This window comes from Anabrus simplex, chromosome 2 (genome assembly GCF_040414725.1).
Source record: "Anabrus simplex isolate iqAnaSimp1 chromosome 2, ASM4041472v1, whole genome shotgun sequence".
Lineage (NCBI taxonomy): Eukaryota > Metazoa > Arthropoda > Insecta > Orthoptera > Tettigoniidae > Anabrus > Anabrus simplex.
Window position 1 is genome coordinate 751,330,495 of NC_090266.1, and position 23,416 is coordinate 751,353,910.

Genomic DNA, 23,416 nt, shown 5'->3' on the forward strand with positions numbered 1-23,416 from the left:
TGTGTGGTACTCCTTACGGTCCGAATTCTATTCGTATAACTGAATTTCATGCGATGAATATTCAAACCTTACACTGAAACGTAATGATTGTAACATAACTAGAGAATAACATGAATTATACTTTTGATTCTTTCAAAGAATATTCCTGAATATATAAACATTCATTTATTACATAGAATACCTCTAACATTTAAGAAAGGTAACAATTCTGGTAACAATCTTGTCTGAAGACCATAAATCATCATAATATTGTTCAAGTTTTATACTCCTAATACCAAACATATCACAAACGTCATGAAAAATACAAAACATGTTAATGTAATATAGGATAATTAAATCCTTTCCTTAACGAATTCCTGGTAAATGTATCTGCTTTCAACAAAATATTATAAAAAGTCAACAAGATTATTGTCCCTCTATCAACAATGATTCATCATATATGTTTTCTTCATGATTGAAATTACAATAAAATATTTCACAACTCATGTATAATATACAAATTACACCATTATTTCAACTTATTTTCTATCTTAATAAAATTAGAGCTCCTAAGGTGTCCTGTATGAAATTCTTACGTACAAATATTAATGATTTTCATACACTGCTTAACAGATCTGGAATTCCATTAGATAATGGTATAAAGGTATTTCAATTATGATTATTTAATATTTTTGTTATTTGAATTTATATTATTTAAAAATCACCAGTGTCCGTGTATAAATATAATATCAGGATTATGTGTGTAAGTGTAGTTCTTTGCGTATAGATGGATGTGTAATGGTGTACAGATTAACCATAGTACTTTATTCCATACACAATGAAGACTGGTGAATAGTTTCCACAGCATGTTTGTTAACATTTCGCTCATCTCCTTGTAATAATTATTTTACTAAAATCTTTGTTATGTAATACAAATGAAACATAAATGTCTTATTTCTCCAGTGATCGTCAAGATACAGTCTGTAGTTTAGAAGTGCATCTTCCTCTTCGGTGGTAAGTTGTTTCGTCTTGTCAGGTGTTACATTGAAGTATCGGCCTCTAGTTTAATTCTTTGATGTCAGGATTGTTACAAATTCTGAAACAATAATCAAATTAAATGAAATTAATGAAAAGTGATTTTCTATATTTCCAAGACTGAAATGTTGTTACTTATATCGGTGAATTGAGAGGACTGAAAAAAAATATAAATTAATTAAATATGTTACATAAAATGGCCATTGTCAAGAAAATTAAGCCATTGGTATACATGCATGCATAATAATACGTAATTTTAATATATACAAAACTCGTTAGTTTCAAAGTATTCCCGCACTGGGTAAAACGGATGAATGAGTAACTATTTCTTCATATTGAAGGTAGTTATTTTAGATCTGCGGAAAATTTATTAAACATTTTAACTGAACAACGAAATGGTCTGAACCTTCCTTTAGTAACCTACAGCAGGATACTTCGATTCATTTAAATAATCTGGTATTATATTTGTGAACGTAACGTCTGACTTTGATTTTATCGGTTTCTGAATATATATCTTAAGAAGTGCATTTTAAATATATATGTTTTTTTTGCTAGCTGCTTTACGTCGCACCGACACAGAGAGGTCTTATGGCGACGATGGGAGAGGAAAGGCCTAGGAATGGGAAGGAATCAGCCGTGACCTTAATTAAGGTACAGCCCCAGCATTTGCCTGGTGTGAAAATAGGATACCACGGAAAACCATTTTCAGGGCTGCCGACATTGGGGTTCGAAGCCACTATCTCCCGGTTGCGAGCTCACAGCTGAGCGCTCCTAACCGCATGGCCAACTCGCCCGGTAACATATATGTTTGCAACAAACATGATAATTGAACAAAAAGAGGCCTTCTGTGTGCAGTCATAGGGGAGTTTGTCACAGTACGTAGTGCAGTACCTACTCTTTTGGAGAAAACAGCCACAGTTTCCTTAGAGAAACATTCCGTATTCAAGAATACTGTGAACGAAAGCAAAGTACGTGTGGCATTGTAGTAGTAGTAATCCGTAATTTTCATGTTATTTTCATTTGTAAATATGTGCTTGAATAGAAGATAAGCTCTAGAGGAATTTATAAGAATCTATGATTATTTTTATAGGGAAACGATAGCGTATTAGGAAGTTAAATGACCATTTGAGTGGCCGGGGACTACCTGGCTGGAGTGCCCATGTGTCATAGACAGCAGGGTGAACCAATGAGGATGAATGAAAATATTTTTTCAACATTATTCGTACCGGTTCCTACATTACTGTTTTGGATTATATTCCTGTCAGCGAGAACGAATTAAGTTCTTTAATAATTCTAAATTGGCAACGAACGCTGAGGTCTCTTCTGATCCCACGTCTCTTACTTTCAAATAATGTAATACAGAGTCCAACCATCAACTTCAAGGTTAATCCCTACTGTTTATAACCGACTTTCTTCCTCATGGACGCATCCTCCATTCGAACGGTGTGACCAACATGTACACCAGTTCATAAACACTATTTCATCCTACATGTCCAATTCTTAGTAGGCTTTTCAATTTTCAAACTGAATAATTTTCTCTTAACGTTCTTGATTGTACGTAACAGTAGTCATTCTGGCTGCAAGACACGTGACCAACCTGTACACCAACCACCAACCCATAAATACGACTTCATTCTCCGTGACCTTTCCTGAGTTGGCTTTTAGGTTTACAAACTCTCTCGGACTGCTCTCGTACCTGTCACCTCTGTTTATGAATTGTATATCTTGAGTTCATCCAGCTTTCATTCTTTTCCAGCAAGGTCGTCTCGAATACAAAGTGATGGAAGGAGGACTTAGTTCATGGAACTCACCTTATTGCAAGTATGAACTCAGCGCGTTCGTTCTTTTCACCTGGGTTCAATGTCTCTTTATTTACTTTAAATGGTTCAAGAATTGTAATGCCTTAGGTCTCTTCCCCACCCAAACCAATACGTTTTTGGATATGATTTTTCTAAACCATACTCACTTGTCACACACTCAATAGCCTTTGATTCTTTTCTACGTCCTCGTCCTGTCTACATTGTCTACAGTAATCAATTGTGAACACATCCCTTTCTGGTTTCCTAGGTTGTAACGATGATGCCAGTCCCATGTTCGGATAAAGGAGGGGTTGAGTACTGGGTTAACTCTTTTGCCAAATTAAAAATATAATCTTAGGTTGTCTAGAAACTAAGAACGCCGGTAAGTTTTACAACGTATCGAGTTACTCTGGTCGAGTATTGTAAGAAATACTCGTCCCATTGTAACGACTTTAACGGGTTATTCCCAATCCAAACAGTCCTAATGTTTTGTTTTATTTTCCACCGTTTCGTACCATACAAGTGTCATAACGGAACGGGATTCATATCATATCATAAAGTACAGTGTAGATACTATCGTTCACATACATTTAATACACGAAGGAGCAGGTCGATAACCTTGTTCGAGAATGAAACAGCAATTACAAGGGAAATAATTTCTCAGTACATGTTTTGTTTACGTGCCTTTGCTGGCAGGACCTAGTGTTTACAGGGCACTATGTCTTCTGTTATGGGCTAGAGTAATTTTTTACTTTCATTGATCTGTCTTTGTCTTATGCTTGGCTTTGACAATATGAAAGTGACTGAGGTATGAGCGATGCTAGTAATGCCATTCCTTCTGCAGCCAGTCCCTGTTATGAATGGTATGAAAATGTTGCTCATAGGGTCGGTTGGTGCATGCATTTCAGTGGGCTTGGCAGACTGATATGTAATAGCAACTTCTGGCTCAGTGAGGAAAGCAACGGGAAACTACCTCATTCCTCATTTCCCTAGTACGCCTCTTCAGTGATGCCTAGGCCATCTATGACAGCTGATGGCAGAGCTGTTGAGGATCCAACCAGCCTTAGGGCTGAAGACTGAACATACGTTTTGTTTACACACCAAGTTATTTTCATAAAACTCCTTAATACATCAGATTTTATAATGATATTCCAAGAACTGTCCGTTATTTCATTTTTCACTGGTATTGCTTGATGTTGTCCGCCTCTGTGGTGTAGTGGTTAGCGTGATTAGCTGCCACCCCCGGAGGTCCGGGTTCGATTCCCGGCTCTGCCACGAAAATTTGAAAAGTGATACGAGGGCTGGAACGGGGTCCACTCAGCCTCGGGAGGTCAACTGAATAGAGGTGGGTTCGATTCCCACCTCAGCCATCCTCGAAGTGTTTTTCCGTGGTTTCCCACTTCTCCTCCAGGCGAATGCCGGGATGGTCCCTAACTTAAGGCCACGGCCGCTTCCTTCCCTCTTCCTTGTCTATCCATTCCAATCGTCCCATCCATCCACAAGGCCTCTCTTCAGCATAGCAGGTGAGGCAGCGTGGGCGAGGTACTGGTCATTCTCCCAGTTGTATCCCCCGACCAAGAGTATGAAGCTGCAGGACAATGCGCTTGAGGCGGTAGAGGTGGGGTCCCTCGCTGAGTCCGAGGGAAAAGCCGACCCTGGAGGGTAAACAGATGATGATGATGATGATTGCTTGATGTTAATGCTATTCGTTTTTCCTTAGAACTCAGTACTCAACAAATTTTGCCATTTCCTCCTAAATCAGCCACTCACCTTTGCTGCTGAATGCACCAAGTCACGTTCAACCATTCGGTTAGCCGAGGCTCGAACCTCAATTCTGATAGCATCACGTCTGATCACGTCCCCTTACTCTTATTTTGAGGAAATTGTGGAATAATATCTGTTTGAAGTTGTGGGGCATATAAATTATTTCAGTACTAGGACCACATAATTACAGCAATACGCACTGACTTAGATTTCACAAAATCATAGATTATACAACTCAACAAGAGTTTGGGAACTGGGAAGGGAAGTGCTGGATTTTATTACAAATAATGTACTGATTACGTTGACGAAAACAGAACGTTTCTACCACGTCAGGGAAAAAGTTATCGCTGTTTATGTTTTTAGCTGCTTGGCAATCTCGGTTGAAACCATGGTGGTAGGTTCTACATACAGTGTGAAATTTTAAACTTTGCTGTGTTGTTGTTGTGCTTAAACAATGAAGAAGCAGATACGTGTATGACTCAACTCCCCGGATTGTTTTTGCTACCAAACCAAACCAAACCAAACCAAACCAAACCCCATGGCACTACAGCCTTTGAAGGGCCTTGGCCTACCAAGAGACCGCTGCTCAGCCCGAAAGCCTGCAGATTACGAGGTGTCGTGTGGTCAACACGACGAATCCTCTCGGCCGTTATTCTTGGCTTTCTAGACCGGGGTCGCTATCACACCGTCAGATAGCTCCTCAATTCTAATCACGTAGGCTGAGTGGACCTCGAACCAGCCCTCAGGTCCAGGTAAAAATCCCTGATCTGGTCGGGAATCGAACGCGGGACCTCCGGGTAAGAGGCAAGCACGCTACTCCTACACCACGGGGCCGGCTGTTTTTGTTACATCTGCGGAGAATTCACAACTAGTAAACACAGGAAACAATTAAAACACTATTGAAAACTTCATATGACCTGTACTTCGGCTGTCCGCTTGGTGACCAAGATAAATGTTTCGCACAGCATATAAGTTGCATCCGATGCTATGTAAAACTAACTCAGTGGCTAAAAGAGGAGAAACAGCATATGCCGTTCGGAGTTCCAATGATATGGCGCGAACAAGAAAGTTATATCAATGACTGTTATTTTGCGAAACCAAAATAACAAGGTTTTCATAAAAAAAACAGAAAATCTCATATCCCGATTTGCGTTCAGCCATCAGACCAATACCTCATGGGAATGACTCACCAAAACCAGTAGCTCCTTCAAATTGGCAAGAACGTTCAGAAACAGAGGACAACGAATCAGACAACGGTGTAATAGCATCAGCATCTAGCGACTCGTCTTACATTGCTATGGAAGAAGGATATCCACATTTTCCTTCACAAAACGAACTTAATGACTTAGTGTGCGACTTAGATCAGTCAAAGCAAGATGCTGAAGTCCTGGCTTCAAGACTTCAGGAGTGGAATTTACTGGGAAAGGACACCAAAGTCACCTTTTATCGAAATAGGAATCAAACCCTATTACCATATTTTAAGCGAGACGGTTCACTCCGTGTTTGTTGTAATGTGACTGGCTTGATATCAAAACTAAACATTGTGTACAATATTGATAATTGGCGGTTATTAATAAATTCTTCACCGGGCGAGTTGGCCGTGCGCGTAGAGGCGCGCGGCTGTGGCTTGCATCCGGGAGATAGTAGGTTCGAATCCCACTATCGGCAGCCCTGAAGATGGTTTTCCGTGGTTTCCCATTTTCACACCAGGCAAATGCTGGGGCTGTACCTTAATTAAGGCCACGGCCGCTTCCTTCCAACTCCTAGGCCTTTCCTATCCCATCGTCGCCATAAGACCTATCTGTGTCGGTGCGACGTAAAGCCCCTAGCAAAAAAAAAAATTCTTCCAAAATTAGTTTGAAGGCTGCACTACTTCACAATGGCAATGAACTGCCATCTGTTCCTGTGGTCCATGCAGTTGGTATGAAAGAAACACACGAAATTATGTCACTGATTTTAGAAGCCATTAAATGCAATGGGCATAACTGGCGTATTTGTGGTGATTTATAAGTTATTGGAATTCTCCTAAGATTACAGAGTGGATTCACGAAATTTTGTTGTTTACTGTGCCTGTTGGATAGGCGAGCTATTGAACAACACTGCACAGTCAAAGAGTGGCCCAAGTGAGAAGTTCGAACGAGGGGAGCAGAATATAAAACACAAGCCATTGGTGAACCCTTTAAACGTGTCTTCCGCCTTTACACATAAAACTGGGGCTCATTAAAAACTCTGTGAAGGGAATGGCCAAAACAGGGGAAGGTTTCAAATACCAAACAGAACTGTGTCCCGACATAAGTGCAGCCAACATCCGGCTCCTTGGCTGAATGGTCAGCGCAGTGCTATTCAGTTCAGAGGGCCCCGGGTTCGGGTTCGATTCCAGACCGGGTCGGAGATTTTAACCTTAAATGGTTCATTCCCTTGGCTCCGGGACTGGGTGTTTGTGTTGTGCCCAGCATCCCTTAAACTCACACACCACACATAACACTATCCTCCAGCACAATAACACGAAGTTACCTACACATGGAAAATGCCTCCCACCCTAATCGGAGGGTCTACCTTACAAGGGCTACCACACGAAATTGTTTATTATTTATTAGTGCAGCCAAGATAAAAGAAGGAATTTTCATTGGTCCTCAGATAAGACAATTGCTTAAGAATTTACAATTTGATACTAAGCTGAATCCCGCTTGCTGCGTGCTTGTCATTCAAAAAAGTGGTGAATGGGCTTCTAGGTAACAAAAAGTACAAAATAGTGATACATTTATTAATAATCTTGTAAATAACTACAGAAACTTAGGATGTAGGATGTCGCTGAAAATGCATTTTCCACATTCGCACTTGGACTTCTTCCCTGAGAATTCGGGTGGAGTTAGCAATGAGCAAGAGAAACGTTTTCACCAAGATATATTACAAATGCAACGAGGTATCAAGGTAGATGGGAACCCTCCATAATGAGCGACTATTGTTGGTTTCTTCAGCAGGAATATCCATCTTCGCATAAAATAAAATCCCATAGAAAAAAACTTTCCAACTGCTTCAGGATCCAGAGTCTAAAGGTAATGTACTACCGAGCTTGATGGCTGCAGTCGCTTAAGTGCGACCAGTATGCAGTATTCGGGAGATAGTGGGTTCGAACCCCACTGTCGGCAGTCCTGAAGATGGTTTTCCGTGGTTTCCCATTTTCACACCAGGCAAATACTGGGGCTGTACCTTAATTAAGGCCGCGGCCGGTTCCTTCCCACTCCTAGCCCTTTCCTCTCCCATCCTCGCCATAGGACCTATCTGTGTCGGTGCGACGTAAAGCAACTTATTAACAAAAAGTAATGTTCTAGTAAATTATGCATGTAATGTTTATATTTTTATGATAAGTGGAAAATAACTTCAAATTTCCGAATTTTGTTCGAATCCTGTGAGGCACATCTAACCAAATCCGTGATGTAATAAAACTAGGGAATTCGTCAAGACCTACCTCACTGATGAGCAATTATTTTAGAATATATGAGATATAGTGATCCGATATTTTTACTGGATGTTTAAGCATTATTCCTGAGTGTGCCACTTTGTTTTGATGATACAAATTTAATGAAGTAAAAAAATATTTTGACAATTATAATAATAAAAAAAGAACTCAGGGTGATCGAAAAAATGACAGATTCGAAATCAGCATGGCCAAATTACTATGAATCAGGCACTTTCAAGTCAGTTCCTTAAAATTTTAAAAAATGTGTAGAGTTATGTTATTTATCAGATAATTATTGTTGTTAAGGGACTGCACATTGCGCCGTTGAGTAGTCAAAGGAATAAAGGTGACCGAAAATGTTCGCAACGCAATGTGGGTCTTGTTACTGTAGCATGCATTCAGGAGATTGTGTGGTCGAATCACATCATCAGCAGCCCTGAACATGCATGTCTGTTGTTTCTCATTTTCACACCAAACAAATGCTGGGTCTTTACTTCAGTTAATTCCACGGCCTGTTCCTTCACAGTCCTAGTCCTTTCCTAACCTATCGTCAGCGAAAATCTGTCTGAGCTAGCACGACGTTAAATCCTCTAGCAAAAAAAGGAAACCTGTGTGCTAACGAACCGTTTGACCACATAGCCTACCAAGAAATAAAGCTGAATTGTGATATTATTGTAGTTAATGCAGAGGAATGAATGTCAACATGTTTTGCAGACAAAGACTCTTGTAGGTTACTGTCAAGTAATTTTTGTTTGTACAGTATAGGCCTATATGCGTAATGGAACTTTAATTTACTTTTCCTTCAGACATTCACTCATTCGTTTAAATATCGTATTAGAGTTTCATGTGTATCTGTGTTTCACCAAGTATTACCAGGATTTACTCACCCTCGTAGTTGACCATACCGTCCCCATCCAAATCAGCCTCTCGGATCATATCATCTACTTCTTCGTCGGACAGTTTCTCCCCAAGATTAGTCATCACGTGACGGAGCTCAGTGGAAGAAATTAGTCCATCATTGTTCTTGTCAAATACCCTGAGGAAATAGAAGAATATGAATTAGTAATAACAAGAAAATATGTTAATACACAAGTGTGTATCTACTCCGTATCCCAGAGAGCTTGAGGCATGGTTAAATGAGAACGAGTGGCTGAGGAACAAGGATTGGCTGTCACTGAAATACATATCTCCACCCACATCAGAAAATGTACAAATTAAGTTTCATTAGAATGTAACTGGTACTGACGAGGGAAGTCTTCTAGGTACAACACACCCCATCCTTTCAACGTTTACATCCACGTAGCTGATATAGTGTGGATTCCAAAAACGAAAACAGTATGTTTCCATACTAACCTCTAATACTGTTCATTTAACGTTGAAAGTTGTGAAAATACGCACGGGGATGCACCGTGCGGGATTTCGTACCTGAGGTAAGATTGAGAGGGATTAGTTGGGGTCATACAGCTGTCAGCTAGCCATGATGGCTTTAAAATATAGCGTGGAAAACACAGTGCAAACAAAGACATCCACTAGTACAGTAGAGTGACGATGAAAATGAATTATTGCTTGTGTTGTGTGTGGCAACACAGCACATCGTGGTTATGCTTACAAACACTATGATCCCGACTAGCAACTAATGCACAAAACCTGTATATTAGTCAGTATATTTTCAATTTTTGGGGGGTTAATGCGTCATTGTACGATGTTGCCTGACTCATTCGTAACATTCAAGTGCCAGACGATCACAAGCGAGCGAAGACTACAAAGTTCGGCAGTTTTCATAACTACAATGTGTAGGAGCAAATACTGCTTATATGGAAATTCGGATCTCAGATTTTGTGTGACCGTACAGAATTAAACGTTGTTGTTAACCCTAAAAGGGGCAGCGTTCGTCAAAGACGTGGCCACGTGTGTATGACCAGTCTTGTGAGTCAAACCGCCATCATCAAATGCTTTCATTTCCCACCCTGAAGGGGTGGGGCGAGCCACCTACAGGGTTACGCCCTCTTTCTGGTCAAAAGAGATGAGGGCGGGTTGGGGAGATGTGCGGGAAGAGGGGGTTGGCTAAAGGATGTGAGAAATGAAGGAGATCGAATGGGAATTTATAGCCATTGGGCTAAGTTTTATTGAATTTCATAACTGATTACAATATTGTTTAGACAAGGTAAATAAATATACAGAAGTAGATAAAGACATTCAACATCAGTGTATTGTTTCAGGAGTAACTTTTTTCCTCTCTTTTTAATTTGTTTACTTATGATCCTACGCCTGATATACATGACAAGTATTAGGTTATGAATACATATACAGGATAGGTAATTGCGTGGTTGCGAGTGCACTTACATCCCTATTTTATGCTTGATGTGGTTGTCCTTAGTGCATAGCAATGTAACATGGAAATATATGATGTTACTGGATATGTGTCTGAGGCTGAAAGTATCATGAAAAGGGTTATAAAAGAGTATCTAAAGGTGTAAAGTTGAAATGGGTATTTAAACCGGAGTGTGTTCTGAGGAAATGTAAATTGAGCGTCTGATTTGCTGCAGCCTGGAGATGGTTGAAAACTACCGATCTATTGTACGGGTGGATATTGAGCTATGAAATTGTTGCTAATCTGATCAGACCTTCAATTGTAGGATGGGGAAATAGTGACCGAGTTGGCGTGGTTGGTGGGTCGATAGTGGGAACGGGGCTATTAATTCAGGGTGGTTTGGGAGAGGTGCGGGACGGCCTCTACATCGACGAGAATAAACTGCATGGTTGCCACCGCAGGTGCGACACCGGGGAGTTTGAAGGGTGTTGGGGCACTTGTTGGTGAAGTGATGTTGGGTGCAATGCCCGCGGATGGGATGATTTGCTTTGCACATTGCAGCTGTGTGTTGATTATAACGGAGACATTTTTCTCATCTGAGGGATTGTGGAGGTGGAGCGTGGGACGGCACGACTTTGTGATGATGACGATGGATTGAGACATCACTGGCAAGTAGTCTGTCCATGTTGTATGTCCGGCGCTCCTTTCTCGCCTCCGCCAGCCAGCTGCACGCGCGCCTGTGTATCATTCTGCTAGCTTCGACGCGCAGCCCTCAGTGCGCGTGCCTGACCATCGAGTGTACTATAAATAGGAGCTCCCTGTCTGCTCACTCGCCCACTTGCCCCGGTGTCCAGCTCCAGAATACGCCCTACGTCGAGCACGGAGGCTACTCCTCTTGAAAATGTGCTTCGACCAGGTGGACTGAATTTCTGGCAGTACGAGGTCTCACCTCTGGTCACCGCTCCCTTACCTGTTTCCGCTGCCTATGTTCCGTAATTCTTTTACAAGCCATTTTCATTCCCAAATTTATGCAAGCTCCCTTAGTTTCGCTAGGTGGAATTTCTTCAATCAATTGAACTTGCTTTTTAGGAATTCAGGCACTTCAACAAACAAGGACTCTCAAAGACATTCATGTTAGTGTGCCAGATAGTTTTCGACTATCAACGTGTCAATTCACAAAGACTATCTTTTCAAGATAGAAGTGTATATAAAGACTGTAAACCTGTACATATTGTATAAAGACAGACTTTTCTCAAGATTCAATATTCCTTTTTGCTTCAAAATAAATTTCTGTTATTTGTGTAAATATCATAAAGTGAAGCAATAAAAGTTGTGTTTTGTAAACTTCAACCTTGGTTACAACACAACTCTATGGCGACGAGGTAAAAAACGCAACAACCTACAATTCTTCGACCCCAGTTGCCAACTCTATAGCGACGAGGTAAAACAGCAACAAACTACACGTCCTCAGCCCCAATCGCCAACTCTATAGCAACGAGGTAAACACGACACTACAATTCAACAGGCCCAGTTGTCAACTCTACGGCGACGTGTTAAACAACAACGACACTCCAACCAGTTCTGACACACAGCTTACCTTACTCTTGCTTGCACGCATCTCGCAATGGCTACTGCGGAACAACTCGCTACGGTCTTCCAAGCCTTACAGCAGCAACAACAACAGTTTATGCAACAACAACAGGCAGCATTAATTCAGGCTATTCAAGCTATTTCTGTCTCTACACAGCCATCAGCTATTCCTCCGTTCTCTGCTTTTGATCCAGCTAAGGAAGAATGGTCAGTTTATTTAGCCCGTTTACAACAGCATTTCATCTGCCATTCTGTCACAGATGATCAACGCCGCCGCGCACTATTTCTTAGTTCGGTTGGCAATGCTACGTGTGAATTACTACGTAAATTAAGTCCGGAAGAACACTTATCTGAGGTACCCTTCACGCAGCTCTTGGCCCGTCTCACGGAACACTATGCCATAGCTCCTCACATAGTGGCAGCTCGCTATAAATTTTTTCAGAGCAGAAAGCAACCCCATCAGACACATACTGAATGGATAACTGAATTGCGTGGTCTAGCTAAACCCTGCCAGTTCATCTGCTCCAAGGACGGTTGTGGTTCATCCTACACTGATTCTCTCATTCGGGACATGCTAATATTACATACTCCTGAAGACAAAATACGTTTTGACGCTGTCAAGCAGAGTAACCCTTCTTTAGAAGACGTCCAGCGTATTGCTACGGTTTATGAGCTTACTACCCAGACTGCCGCAGCCATAGCTTCTCCACACGAAGTTGCACAAGTCTCGCCTCAGGCCCGCAAGTCCTCTGCTACAGTGAACCGTACGGATAAGGCGCTCTCCACCAAGCATTCTCGCCACGTTCCCTCTCGTAATGCTACACGGAAGCCCAATTCTAAAAGCACCTCGAAACTCCTGCCTTCCTGCCGAGGTTGTTTCAAGCATCATGAACGTCGTGACTGTCGTTTTTTCAAAGCTACTTGTGAACGATGTAATAAACTTGGACACATCAAGACTGTCTGTCAAAGTTCGCTCCGCCCTGCTAAGACTACTGCAGCACGCCGGAAGCATATACAACCCCGCCAAGACATGGAAGTTGATCAGATCAATCTTATTCTTCCCACAAAGGATGCTCACAAAATCATCATTCCTCTCTCATTCTCTGATCGATCTGTCGATTTTCAATTAGATACTGGATCACCTGTCTCTATTATTAACCTGACTACCTACCACGACTTAGGTTCACCTTCATGCTCTCCAGCTGACATCCAGCTCGTGACATTTAACAAGAAGAAAATTGACATCAAAGGTCAAATCAGGCTTCAGGCTAGTTATAAAGGAATTCAGAAGGCCATTCCTCTTCTCGTAGTTAACAACTACACTGCATCAAACATTATGGGCATGGATCTATTTAACTTATTTGGTTTCCAGATACATGACAACATTAGCGTCGTTTCTACATTGCATCCTACTTCTGACGTTACCGCTCTCCTAGCGCAGTTTCCTGAAGTCTTCGACTCTCAGCTCGGAACAGCCAAAGACTATACAGCTCACATACAGCTAAAATCCGGAGCTAAGCCTCGCTTCCTCAAATCACGTCCAGTACCCCTAGCACTTCAAGACCAGGTCACGAAAGAATTAGAAAGATGGATACAAACTGGAATTGTTGTACCAGTTACTTCTAGTCAATGGGCTACTCCACTCGTGGTAATCAAGAAACCTGATGGTAATGTTCGACTTTGTGGCGATTTTCGATCTACAGTCAACGCACAACTCGACACAGATATCTTTCCTATTCCACGTCCAGAAGACTTATTCCGTCGTCTCTCTGGTGGACAATTCTTCTCTCGAGTTGATCTTAAAGAAGCATATCTACAGCTACTTTTAGACGAAGAATCAAAGAAATTTCTCACACTCAACACTCCTCTCGGACTGCTCCAGCTCCAGCGGCTCCCATTCGGTGTTTCATCCTCAGCGGCTATTTTTCAGCGCTATTTGGCTCAACTCACCGCCTCCATTCCCGGTTGTGCTAACTACCTCGATGATATTATTGTTACTGGAAAAGATCATCAGGAACATCTAACCAATCTACGCCTCCTTCTCCAGAAATTGAAAGACAATGACTTACGAGCGAATCTCGCTAAATGTACCTTCTTTCAGCCTCAAGTTCACTACCTAGGACATATACTTGATAAGAATGGAATTCGTCCTAGTACACAGAATGTCTCAGCGATAGTAAACATGCCAGCACCTCAGAACCTCAAGCAGCTTCAGTCCTTCATAGGCAAAGCGAACTATTATAATAAGTTCATTCCACGTTTCGCTACACTGGCAGCTCCATTAAACGCTCTACGTAAAAAAGGTGTTAAGTTTCAGTGGACTCCGCAATGCCAACAGGCATGGAAAACAATCAACAACGCCTTAATTCAAGCTATACAACTCACTCATTTTCAGCCCGACAAGATCATCACGCTAGCTACTGACGCTTCAGACTACGGTGTCGGTGCCGTTCTCTCCCAGAAGGATCGTCATGGACAAGAACGCCCCATCGCCTTCGCTTCGAAAACACTTAATGACCATCAACGTCGATACTCACAGATAGAGAAAGAAGCTTTAGCCATCATCTTTGGTATTCGCCGTTTCAATGAATATCTCTATGGCAACCATTTCCTGATCATTACCGATCATAAGCCTCTCGTACACTTATTCCATCCTGGTAATAAGATCCCAGAGAATTCCCTCAGAAAGCTTCAAAGATGGTCCATGTTCCTTTCTGATTATTCCTATCAGATTGTATATCGAGCCACATCCCAGCATTGTAATGCTGATGCCCTCTCCCGCTTACCCGTTGGTCCTGATACTGCCTTCGATTCTCAAGAATCTGAATGTCTTCAGTTGGACATAGAACTTGAAGATACTGTATCCAGTTTTCCTATTGATGCTACCTGCATAGCTAAAGCTACGGATAAGGACAGTACACTTGCTACTGTACGTACTTACATCCGCAACGGTTGGCCTCTTCAGAGCACACTTCCTGCCCACCTGGCACCTTATCATCGTATGCAGCATCGTCTCACGACTCGTGCCGGAGTTGTATTACTAGAAGCAGGCACCATCTTCCGAGTGGTTATCCCACTTAGCCTACAGAAACAAGTTCTCGAATTATTACACCAAAGCCATTGGGGTATCTCCAGAACTAAGCAACTCGCCCGTCAACACTGCTACTGGCCCGGTATTGATGCCGCCATCGAAAAGCTAATACGTCATTGTGAGCAATGTCAAACGAATCAGAACGCCCAGTCTTCTGATCTTGCTTCATGGCCTCCTGCTACTACTCCATGGGAACGAGTTCACATCGATTTCGCAGGTCCTTTCCTCAATTCCATGTGGTTAATAGTCATCGATTCACTGTCAAACTTTCCATATGTAGTGGATATGCATTCGACTACTACCACCGAAGCTACCATTCGTGCTCTCCAGAAAATCTTTACTACAGAAGGTTTACCACAAGTACTCATTTCAGACAACGGACCTCAATTTACAGCTACTGCTTTTCAGAACTTTTGTACACATAATGGCATTCGTCATATCCTAGCACCACCTTTTCACCCTCAATCTAATGGTGAAGCTGAACGCTTCGTACAAACATTTAAAAGAAGTATGAAGACAGCTGTCTCTTCAGGCTTAACTAAAGACCAAGCCTTGCTCCAACTCTTAAACAACTACAGAACTCTACCCGGCGCTGATAATATCACTCCTGCACAGAAGCTCCATGGACGACCTCACAGAACTTTACTTTCTCTGTTACAGCCTCTTCCGGCCCAGCATAAGTCCGCACCAACGAAGTTCTCCCTCAACGCCAAGGTCTACACCAGGACTTTCAAATCCAATCCACTCTGGATACCTGGAGTCATCTGCAGATCTTTGGGTCATCGTCTATACGAGATACAGACTACGGAAAAACGTATCTGCCGCCATCAAGATCAGATACGTCTGCGCTACCGCCCCTGTCCAGCTATTGATGCTATTGCTAAACCAGATAAATCTATTGCTGAACGAGCCTTAGATCATTTAATAACAATGGGTTCCTTTCAGGACGAGACAGCGCCACTCCGCCCAGTTCCAGCTCCGGACAATACAACAGAGACATCAGCAGCTCCGCCCCAGCATCGCAGTCCGCCAGCGCCGCCGCCGTTTCACGCCGTACCGGCGTATTTAGGAGGGGAGGGTGTTGTATGTCCGGCGCTCCTTTCTCGCCTCCGCCAGCCAGCTGCACGCGCGCCTGTGTATCATTCTGCTAGCTTCGACGCGCAGCCCTCAGTGCGCGTGCCTGACCATCGAGTGTACTATAAATAGGAGCTCCCTGTCTGCTCACTCGCCCACTTGCCCCGGTGTCCAGCTCCAGAATACGCCCTACGTCGAGCACGGAGGCTACTCCTCTTGAAAATGTGCTTCGACCAGGTGGACTGAATTTCTGGCAGTACGAGGTCTCACCTCTGGTCACCGCTCCCTTACCTGTTTCCGCTGCCTATGTTCCGTAATTCTTTTACAAGCCATTTTCATTCCCAAATTTATGCAAGCTCCCTTAGTTTCGCTAGGTGGAATTTCTTCAATCAATTGAACTTGCTTTTTAGGAATTCAGGCACTTCAACAAACAAGGACTCTCAAAGACATTCATGTTAGTGTGCCAGATAGTTTTCGACTATCAACGTGTCAATTCACAAAGACTATCTTTTCAAGATAGAAGTGTATATAAAGACTGTAAACCTGTACATATTGTATAAAGACAGACTTTTCTCAAGATTCAATATTCCTTTTTGCTTCAAAATAAATTTCTGTTATTTGTGTAAATATCATAAAGTGAAGCAATAAAAGTTGTGTTTTGTAAACTTCAACCTTGGTTACAACAGTCCACGTCGGCAGATGTTGGTAGGATGATCCGCAACATGAATGTTGGCCCCGCCGCATTCCTGATGCGGAAGGCCCTCAGAGCTGGTATTCCCTCCGCGTTGAGCTCGGCGACAATCGTTTCCTCTGCGGGTGAAGGATCCACCCCACCCCCGGATGACATAGCTTAGCTGATTATAACGGGGAGGTGGAAGTGGGGGTTGCATGGGTGGTGGTGGAAGGGGTTGAAAAGAGGCGTTTTATCCGACGGTGGTTGCCTCGAATTGGGCGGCGAGTTGATTAGCTGCAGTGTCTCCATTGATTTTGATGATCATTCCTATTGATGTCTTCCGGATATCGGCGACGTCTTCTCGGCGCAGGTTGTAATTGAGAAGCGTGGAGAAAATGGCTTGGGGTGACTGAAATTCTGGGGAAGGATTAGAGAGGAGAAATGCATGTGTTCCAGAGGGGTTGCCTGGAGAAAACGAAGATGGGTGAAGGGTCATCTAGTACTGGAAATGGAGGAATATGCGACCCGGGAGCTGGTGGTGGTAGCGGTGGCGGAAGTAGTGGCAGATGGTGGAGAGTGCTGTACTTCGGTATCCATGGGAGGAGACGTTTCGTCTGCTGTGGCCAAATGTGGTGCTGGCTCTGGTGCTGAATCCACTGCCAGGCGACGTGGTGCTCGTTCCTATCTCTGGGCTGGTCGAGTGACCCTCCTCGTAGATGGTGCTCGGGAGGTGTAGGGAAGCTGAGCTGATGTCACAGGTAGAAAGCGAGCTTCATAATTCGGAGCTGCATGGCTGGACATCAGTGCTGTGTGAAAAGCGATGGCGGCGGTGTCTGAGGGGAATTGTCCGAAGGTGGCAATGGAGGTAATTGTGGTGCTTGTAGTAGCAGTAGTACTGGCAGGAAAATATGGCGTGTATGGGTACAAGGTTGTTGACGCAAGTCCAAAGAGAGATGTAAAGAATGCCGGAGAATGCGGATCGACGCTGGAATACAAGCTGATCCACCTGCAGTGCGATGAAGCACGTCCCGAGGCGAGACCTCACTGATTTGCTTTCGTCCACCTAGCTAGTCCACAATTTTCAAGAGGCAATACACTTCCGTGACTACTTGAAGTGTTGCAAACAGTCGGACGGCGAAGGATGTGCGACAAACCGTCTGTTGTTTGCTGACGCGTGGAACGTGCAATGCAGCCAAACTATGAGTACATAATGGTAGCTACAGTAGATTTAGGGATATTTTAAATCATTCGTTGTAGGATCTGGCACGTTATCTTTTCGTATCATAGTCCTTCAGCAATTGCGTTTATTTTATATATACTTTTATATATTGAAACGGGAAAGTCACAGCGACATTCGTTATCAAAGTATTTCCTGTGCATTCGAGCGCAACTCGTAACAACAGCTGTATGAGAGGTTTGAAAAGACCACTGTGCGCGCAGGTGAGAGATGCAGCAGCTATGCACGCAACCTGCCCGCTGATGGAGAGCCAGCGAAGGACATATGACGTAGCCATCGAACATTCGATTCCTTCCATCTCATGATCTCCAGAATCGAATGTGACACAACAATTTCAAATACATTGTCATTCAAATACAAATACAACAGAGGGTAGAATACCAAATTTCATTAAAATCGGCGGTGTGATAACCGAGGAATTGAAGATAGAAGATTGACGAAGCAGAAGCCACGATGCCCGGACTACGGGTATAAAAGGAGCTGGTTGATTTGGCTTAAGGATCCTTCGTCGAGGACCGGGCATCTGGTGGAATTATGATGTACTTCTCTGTGGTCAACCACCCGACGAGTCCAGCGTTCGCCTTACACCCAAATCCGGCACGAGAGCTGATGGCTGTTTAATAACGTGTTCGGTTAAGGTGGACCTAGAGCAATCGAGGGGTTTCACCCCACGACTACCAGCACACATTGGTGTACAAAAGTTCTCAGGATCGGGTCCGGTAAATACCCGACACTCTGGGCTTGCCCGAAGGCTTACCAGAACGATACATGAAGAAACACTCTTCAGTGATCTATGTTCAGTGAGGTTTATAAACATAAAGTTCATTGTGATCAAGAGATGATCCTTCGTCGACTGCAGTGACTCTAACGACGGTTAATACCACTGCATAAGTCTTAAAGTTCGTCGACATCCACACACCAAACTCTAACACGGCGATTTATAGTCGCTTGAACACGTGTCTAGACACGTGGACTGAGTGGTGCTCGAATTGAGGTTTCACCTCAGGACTCGTCCTACAAGTTCAGCATCGCTACTGTATCTTCTTCTCGCAGCTCGCCGGGAGGATTGCCGAGGTTTCTGCCTTTTCCATCAGAGGTCTCCATCGGAAGGTGTAGAGCAGCTAACTGATCTTCGTGGATCGTCATGTATCACTACGCAGTCACCAGCACCAGCGACACCCGCACCACAACTACATCAATAACTTCTGTTGCATCCGCCGCTCTCGACTCCGCCACCGTAGCCTACCATGCTGCCATCATGTCCTCCTTCGCAGATACAAACTACCAGGCGATATTTCTTCCACGAGTTCCTTCTCCAACATGGGACTCCAACAGCCTTCACTATAAACGGTCCGCCCCGACCACCCCTCCTGAGGATACACAACAAATTCGGCGCGTAGCGGTCACTCCAATAGATACTCATCAGGTTAATCTTGACCAATCTCCAACTTTCTGCGTGGAAACTCCACCTGAACGATCTCTTCCTCCTCCCAGTGAATTATTTCCAGTCCCAGGAGCCCGCCGTCCTCTCATGAATTCACGCTTTCTCCAGAACCCACCAATTGGTACCCACGTCTATCTCCTTGAGAATCCAGCTCAGCAATTCCGCTCCCCTTGCAACATCTTTTCCACCCTCCTCTAGTTTAATATGCGCCGAGAAAAAATAGCAGACATACGGCCAACCAAAAACGGTCTTGTCACCAAGTTGAATGGAGACTTCGCCGCCCAAAAACTCACTACGTTCATTGGAGCAGCATGACTGGGTTCCGCCGCTCCATTCAAGCTTCTCTCGCAACCAGTGCTCAAAACTCCATCCCCGCCTCCTAGACATAGACTTTCAGCTGTGTGGTACGTGGCATAGGTCCAGCTATCACTGAGGAGGAAGTCGTCGCTGAATTACACTCCGAAAGCATCCCAGCTTGTAAATCCTTCCTAATACGGAACGCAGAAGGCTCAACTTATATGGCGCGAATTCTACTGCCTACCACCGCAGATCTCGACAGAGTGCTTCGGGTGTGTCCATCTACCGCCGCCATTAGAAAGTTGAATCTTCCCGTGCACCCGTGCCGCAAACTACTCGCTGCGAAAGATGTTTGACGTACAACTCTCACAGCACCAACCAGTGTCAAGCTACGAATCGAAAGTGCGGGCATTATCTACAAGAACATCCAACCTACAGTGCCCTAACACTGTGCAGCCCCCTGTCTGTAACTCCTGTTGAGAAGCACACCCGACCTACGCCCGCAGATGTAAAGCTCGTCCCGCCCCTCTTCCTGATAATCCCGAACTCGTTGCACCTCTCCGCACAGTTGATTCACCTACCAGCCCTAGCCGCTCTCTTTTCCCTTCTCCAACCGTCGAGGATTTAATCCGAATCATCACTATAGCCCTATACAATATTCACCCCTACCACCGTCCTCTCGTTCTAACACACCTACAAGCTGAGCAAACCAAACCCTCAATGTCCACTTTCATACTTGATATTCCGGCCTAAATACTCACTTCCATTTCACCCTCTTAGAAACTCTTGTCTGAATCCTGTCGCACATCCCTCGCCCCTACCAGTGATTTTCCTCTTCAGTGTACATTGAAGCATCCAGTCAACAAGCGGCATTTCGATGGGGAAGAAAGCCACATCGATTTTGTCGGCAATCTGCAATCACACTTCGCTTTCCAGAAGGATCATCCATCATCTTCTAATTACTCTGCATTACTCACTTCTTTAAATCATGTTATGACCGGGCGAGTTGGCCGTGCGGTTAGGTGTGCGCAGCTGTGAGCTCGCATCCGGGAGGTAGTGGGTTCGAATCCCACTGTCGGCAGCCCTGAAGATGGTTTTCCGTGGTTTCCCATTTTCACACCACGTAAACGCTGGGGCTGTACCTTAATTAAGGCCACGGCCGCGTTCTTCCAATTTCTAGGCCTTTTCTGTCCCATCGTCGCAATAAGACCTATCTGTGTCTGTGCGACGGAAAGCAAACAACGAAAAAAATCATGTTATGGATTTTTTTCACATTAGAATATATGCATATTTTTGTAAAAGCTCTCACCCTCCAGACCAAAAAATGATGAAATAAAATATAATAAACAAAATAAATAAATCTCCTAATAAAGCTGTAACAAGTTGATAAATACTAAATAAATAAAATCATGAATAATAAATATATAAATAAAATTACTCAAAAACTTAATAAAATTAATAAGCATAATTAACCGAAATGTCCGTAGTATGGGCGCCAGAGTTCACCAGAATGGATCCCTCGAATTTAGATAAGAGCATGATAAACTTTATATCCCAGGGCGTGCACATAATGCTGCGTACTGGTACATCTGCTGCAGGCCTTACCTAACCTCCTGAAAACGACTAATTAGGTAGGAACTGCACCTAGGTTCATCAATAACACTGATTCTAAAATAGCTAACTATATTCTGAACAAATTCCGTGCATGAGCACCTCATCAACATACAACATTCTACATATAATACACACATAAAGTATGCTGGAAGACTCCATATTTACAACAACAACAACAATAATAATGAAAATCGTGGGAAAACGAAAGCGAGAACTAAGCTACTATTTGTAGATAGTCCGATGAACAATGTACATGTATGAAGATAAATACCCTTCACTGTCTCTATATCAATTCGACTTACCGATTCTCATAATCGGCAGTTATCACATCACACAGATACTGTACCTTGTACTACTGTGTTCACATATTTTAACACTTGTTGTAAAGATATATACACACGTCTGTCGATCCTCAACATAAATTTATGGAAAGTCTGAGATAGCTTTCACCAACATATAATGCTAGGCCGCCACAAGTGCTACAATACTTAATGCGCAAGCACTCTCCACAATCATCCACTTTCCACGAACATAACAAGACTACACTCCACAAACGTTTGAAGTCCAGTCCATTGCAGCCGTGTCACTCCAGTACCGTGTATCAGCACTACTTCCTTCTCGTGCAGTGTGTCAGTTGTCGTTCCTTCATACAGTGTTACTGGTTGTAGTTGTAGTAGTTGTCTTCCTTCTTGTTCCTTTACAATCACCCATACAATCTCCCTTACAATGTTTCTTTACAATCTTTCTGGTTGCCGCCGTATGATCAACCTTTATAGACATCAATATCCCCCTCCTCTCAGATGAGACGTCTGGATTGGTGCTTGCCAGCCAATCATGGGTGGTCCTCTTCTCAAGCCCAAGCCCTGAACTACTTCTTCCTCCCAAGACAATAACAAACTCTGGGGTATATTCCATGAATCACCAAACTTTCCTAATACAACAACAAGCTCATCTCATCAGGCTGGGATATATATATGACTCATGGAATTACCCGACACAAGTACATCACAACAGACACTGGGGTAGCCATATGACTCATTCAAATTACCAGAGTTATTAAAGCGATGTTTTCCCACTCGTGCAAAACAAATTACTCATACCTACATATGTGGATATCTTCCAGCTTATAAATATAAATGACAAAACATACAAATGAAATACCGATAATAATAATAATAATAATAATAATAATAATAATAATAATAATAATAATAAATCGAATACTGACAATAATATCTATAACTTCTACATATAATTCGGGGGTGTGATATATGTACTATCACAAAGCAACCTTAGCCAGGATGCCACTCCACTCCCATATCCACCTCAAATTCCTCAATCCCCTTCAGGGAGGGGAATGAAAACGTTAATAGATAAATAGATGCGATCAAGGTTCACTGGGGCGTATTAAGCCCAAGGTTTGTGCAGACTCTTCAGTGAGCCACAATGGATCACCTCAGCAACTCGGCCACCACCACTATCACTACTCTCACCAATACAGCCGCCGTAATCGCCAGCTCCACCTTCACAACGAATACCATCACCACCCACGCTCATAACTTCGCAACCATGTGTCCCTCAGTGGACCCACCTCCAAATTATCGCTATCTGTTAGTCCCACCTATGCCGGTAAGTGACTCTCGACTCAAAACGAAGAGACCAGTTTGACAAGCAGATCCAGACTCCGAACCAGCAGCTCGACGCTTTGCCACACATACTCATCACACTCCAGTTCCAGCTAAGGAAGAAATGGACGTAAATCCTGCTTCACCGACGCCCAACACCTCATCAACCATCGATTTTCCTCCTCTGTCCAAAGTCCCCCCTCCCATCACCAACACTGCATTCCTCCAACACCGCCATGAGGGCGCGCACAGTTTCCTCCTCCGAAACCCAGCCCCCGAGTTCCGTTCCTCGCAAAAAATCTTTCGCACCCTCCACCACTATCACATGAAAAGGGAAGTAATAGCAGACATAAACCTAACTGCCAACGGCTACATCATCAAGGTTAATGAGGAGGAGGCCGCTTATAAATTAGTAAACTCCAT

General features: G+C 43.4%; 1 protein-coding gene across 3 annotated transcripts in view; it reads right to left on the reverse strand.

Moving 5' to 3' along the window:
• Positions 1-214: 214 nt before the first annotated feature.
• The window catches only part of LOC136863097 (calmodulin), a 674,807-nt gene continuing 651,605 nt past the window's right edge, over positions 215-23,416 (reverse strand). For all 3 annotated transcript variants that reach the window (XM_068225857.1, XM_067139432.2, XM_068225858.1), the window contains 2 exons: positions 8,925-9,073; positions 215-1,075 (listed from right to left, as the gene is read on the reverse strand). In XM_068225857.1, coding sequence (XP_068081958.1) covers positions 1,044-1,075; positions 8,925-9,073 — 181 coding nt within the window. In that variant the 3' untranslated portion in view covers positions 215-1,043. The remainder of the gene's footprint in view (positions 1,076-8,924; positions 9,074-23,416) is intronic.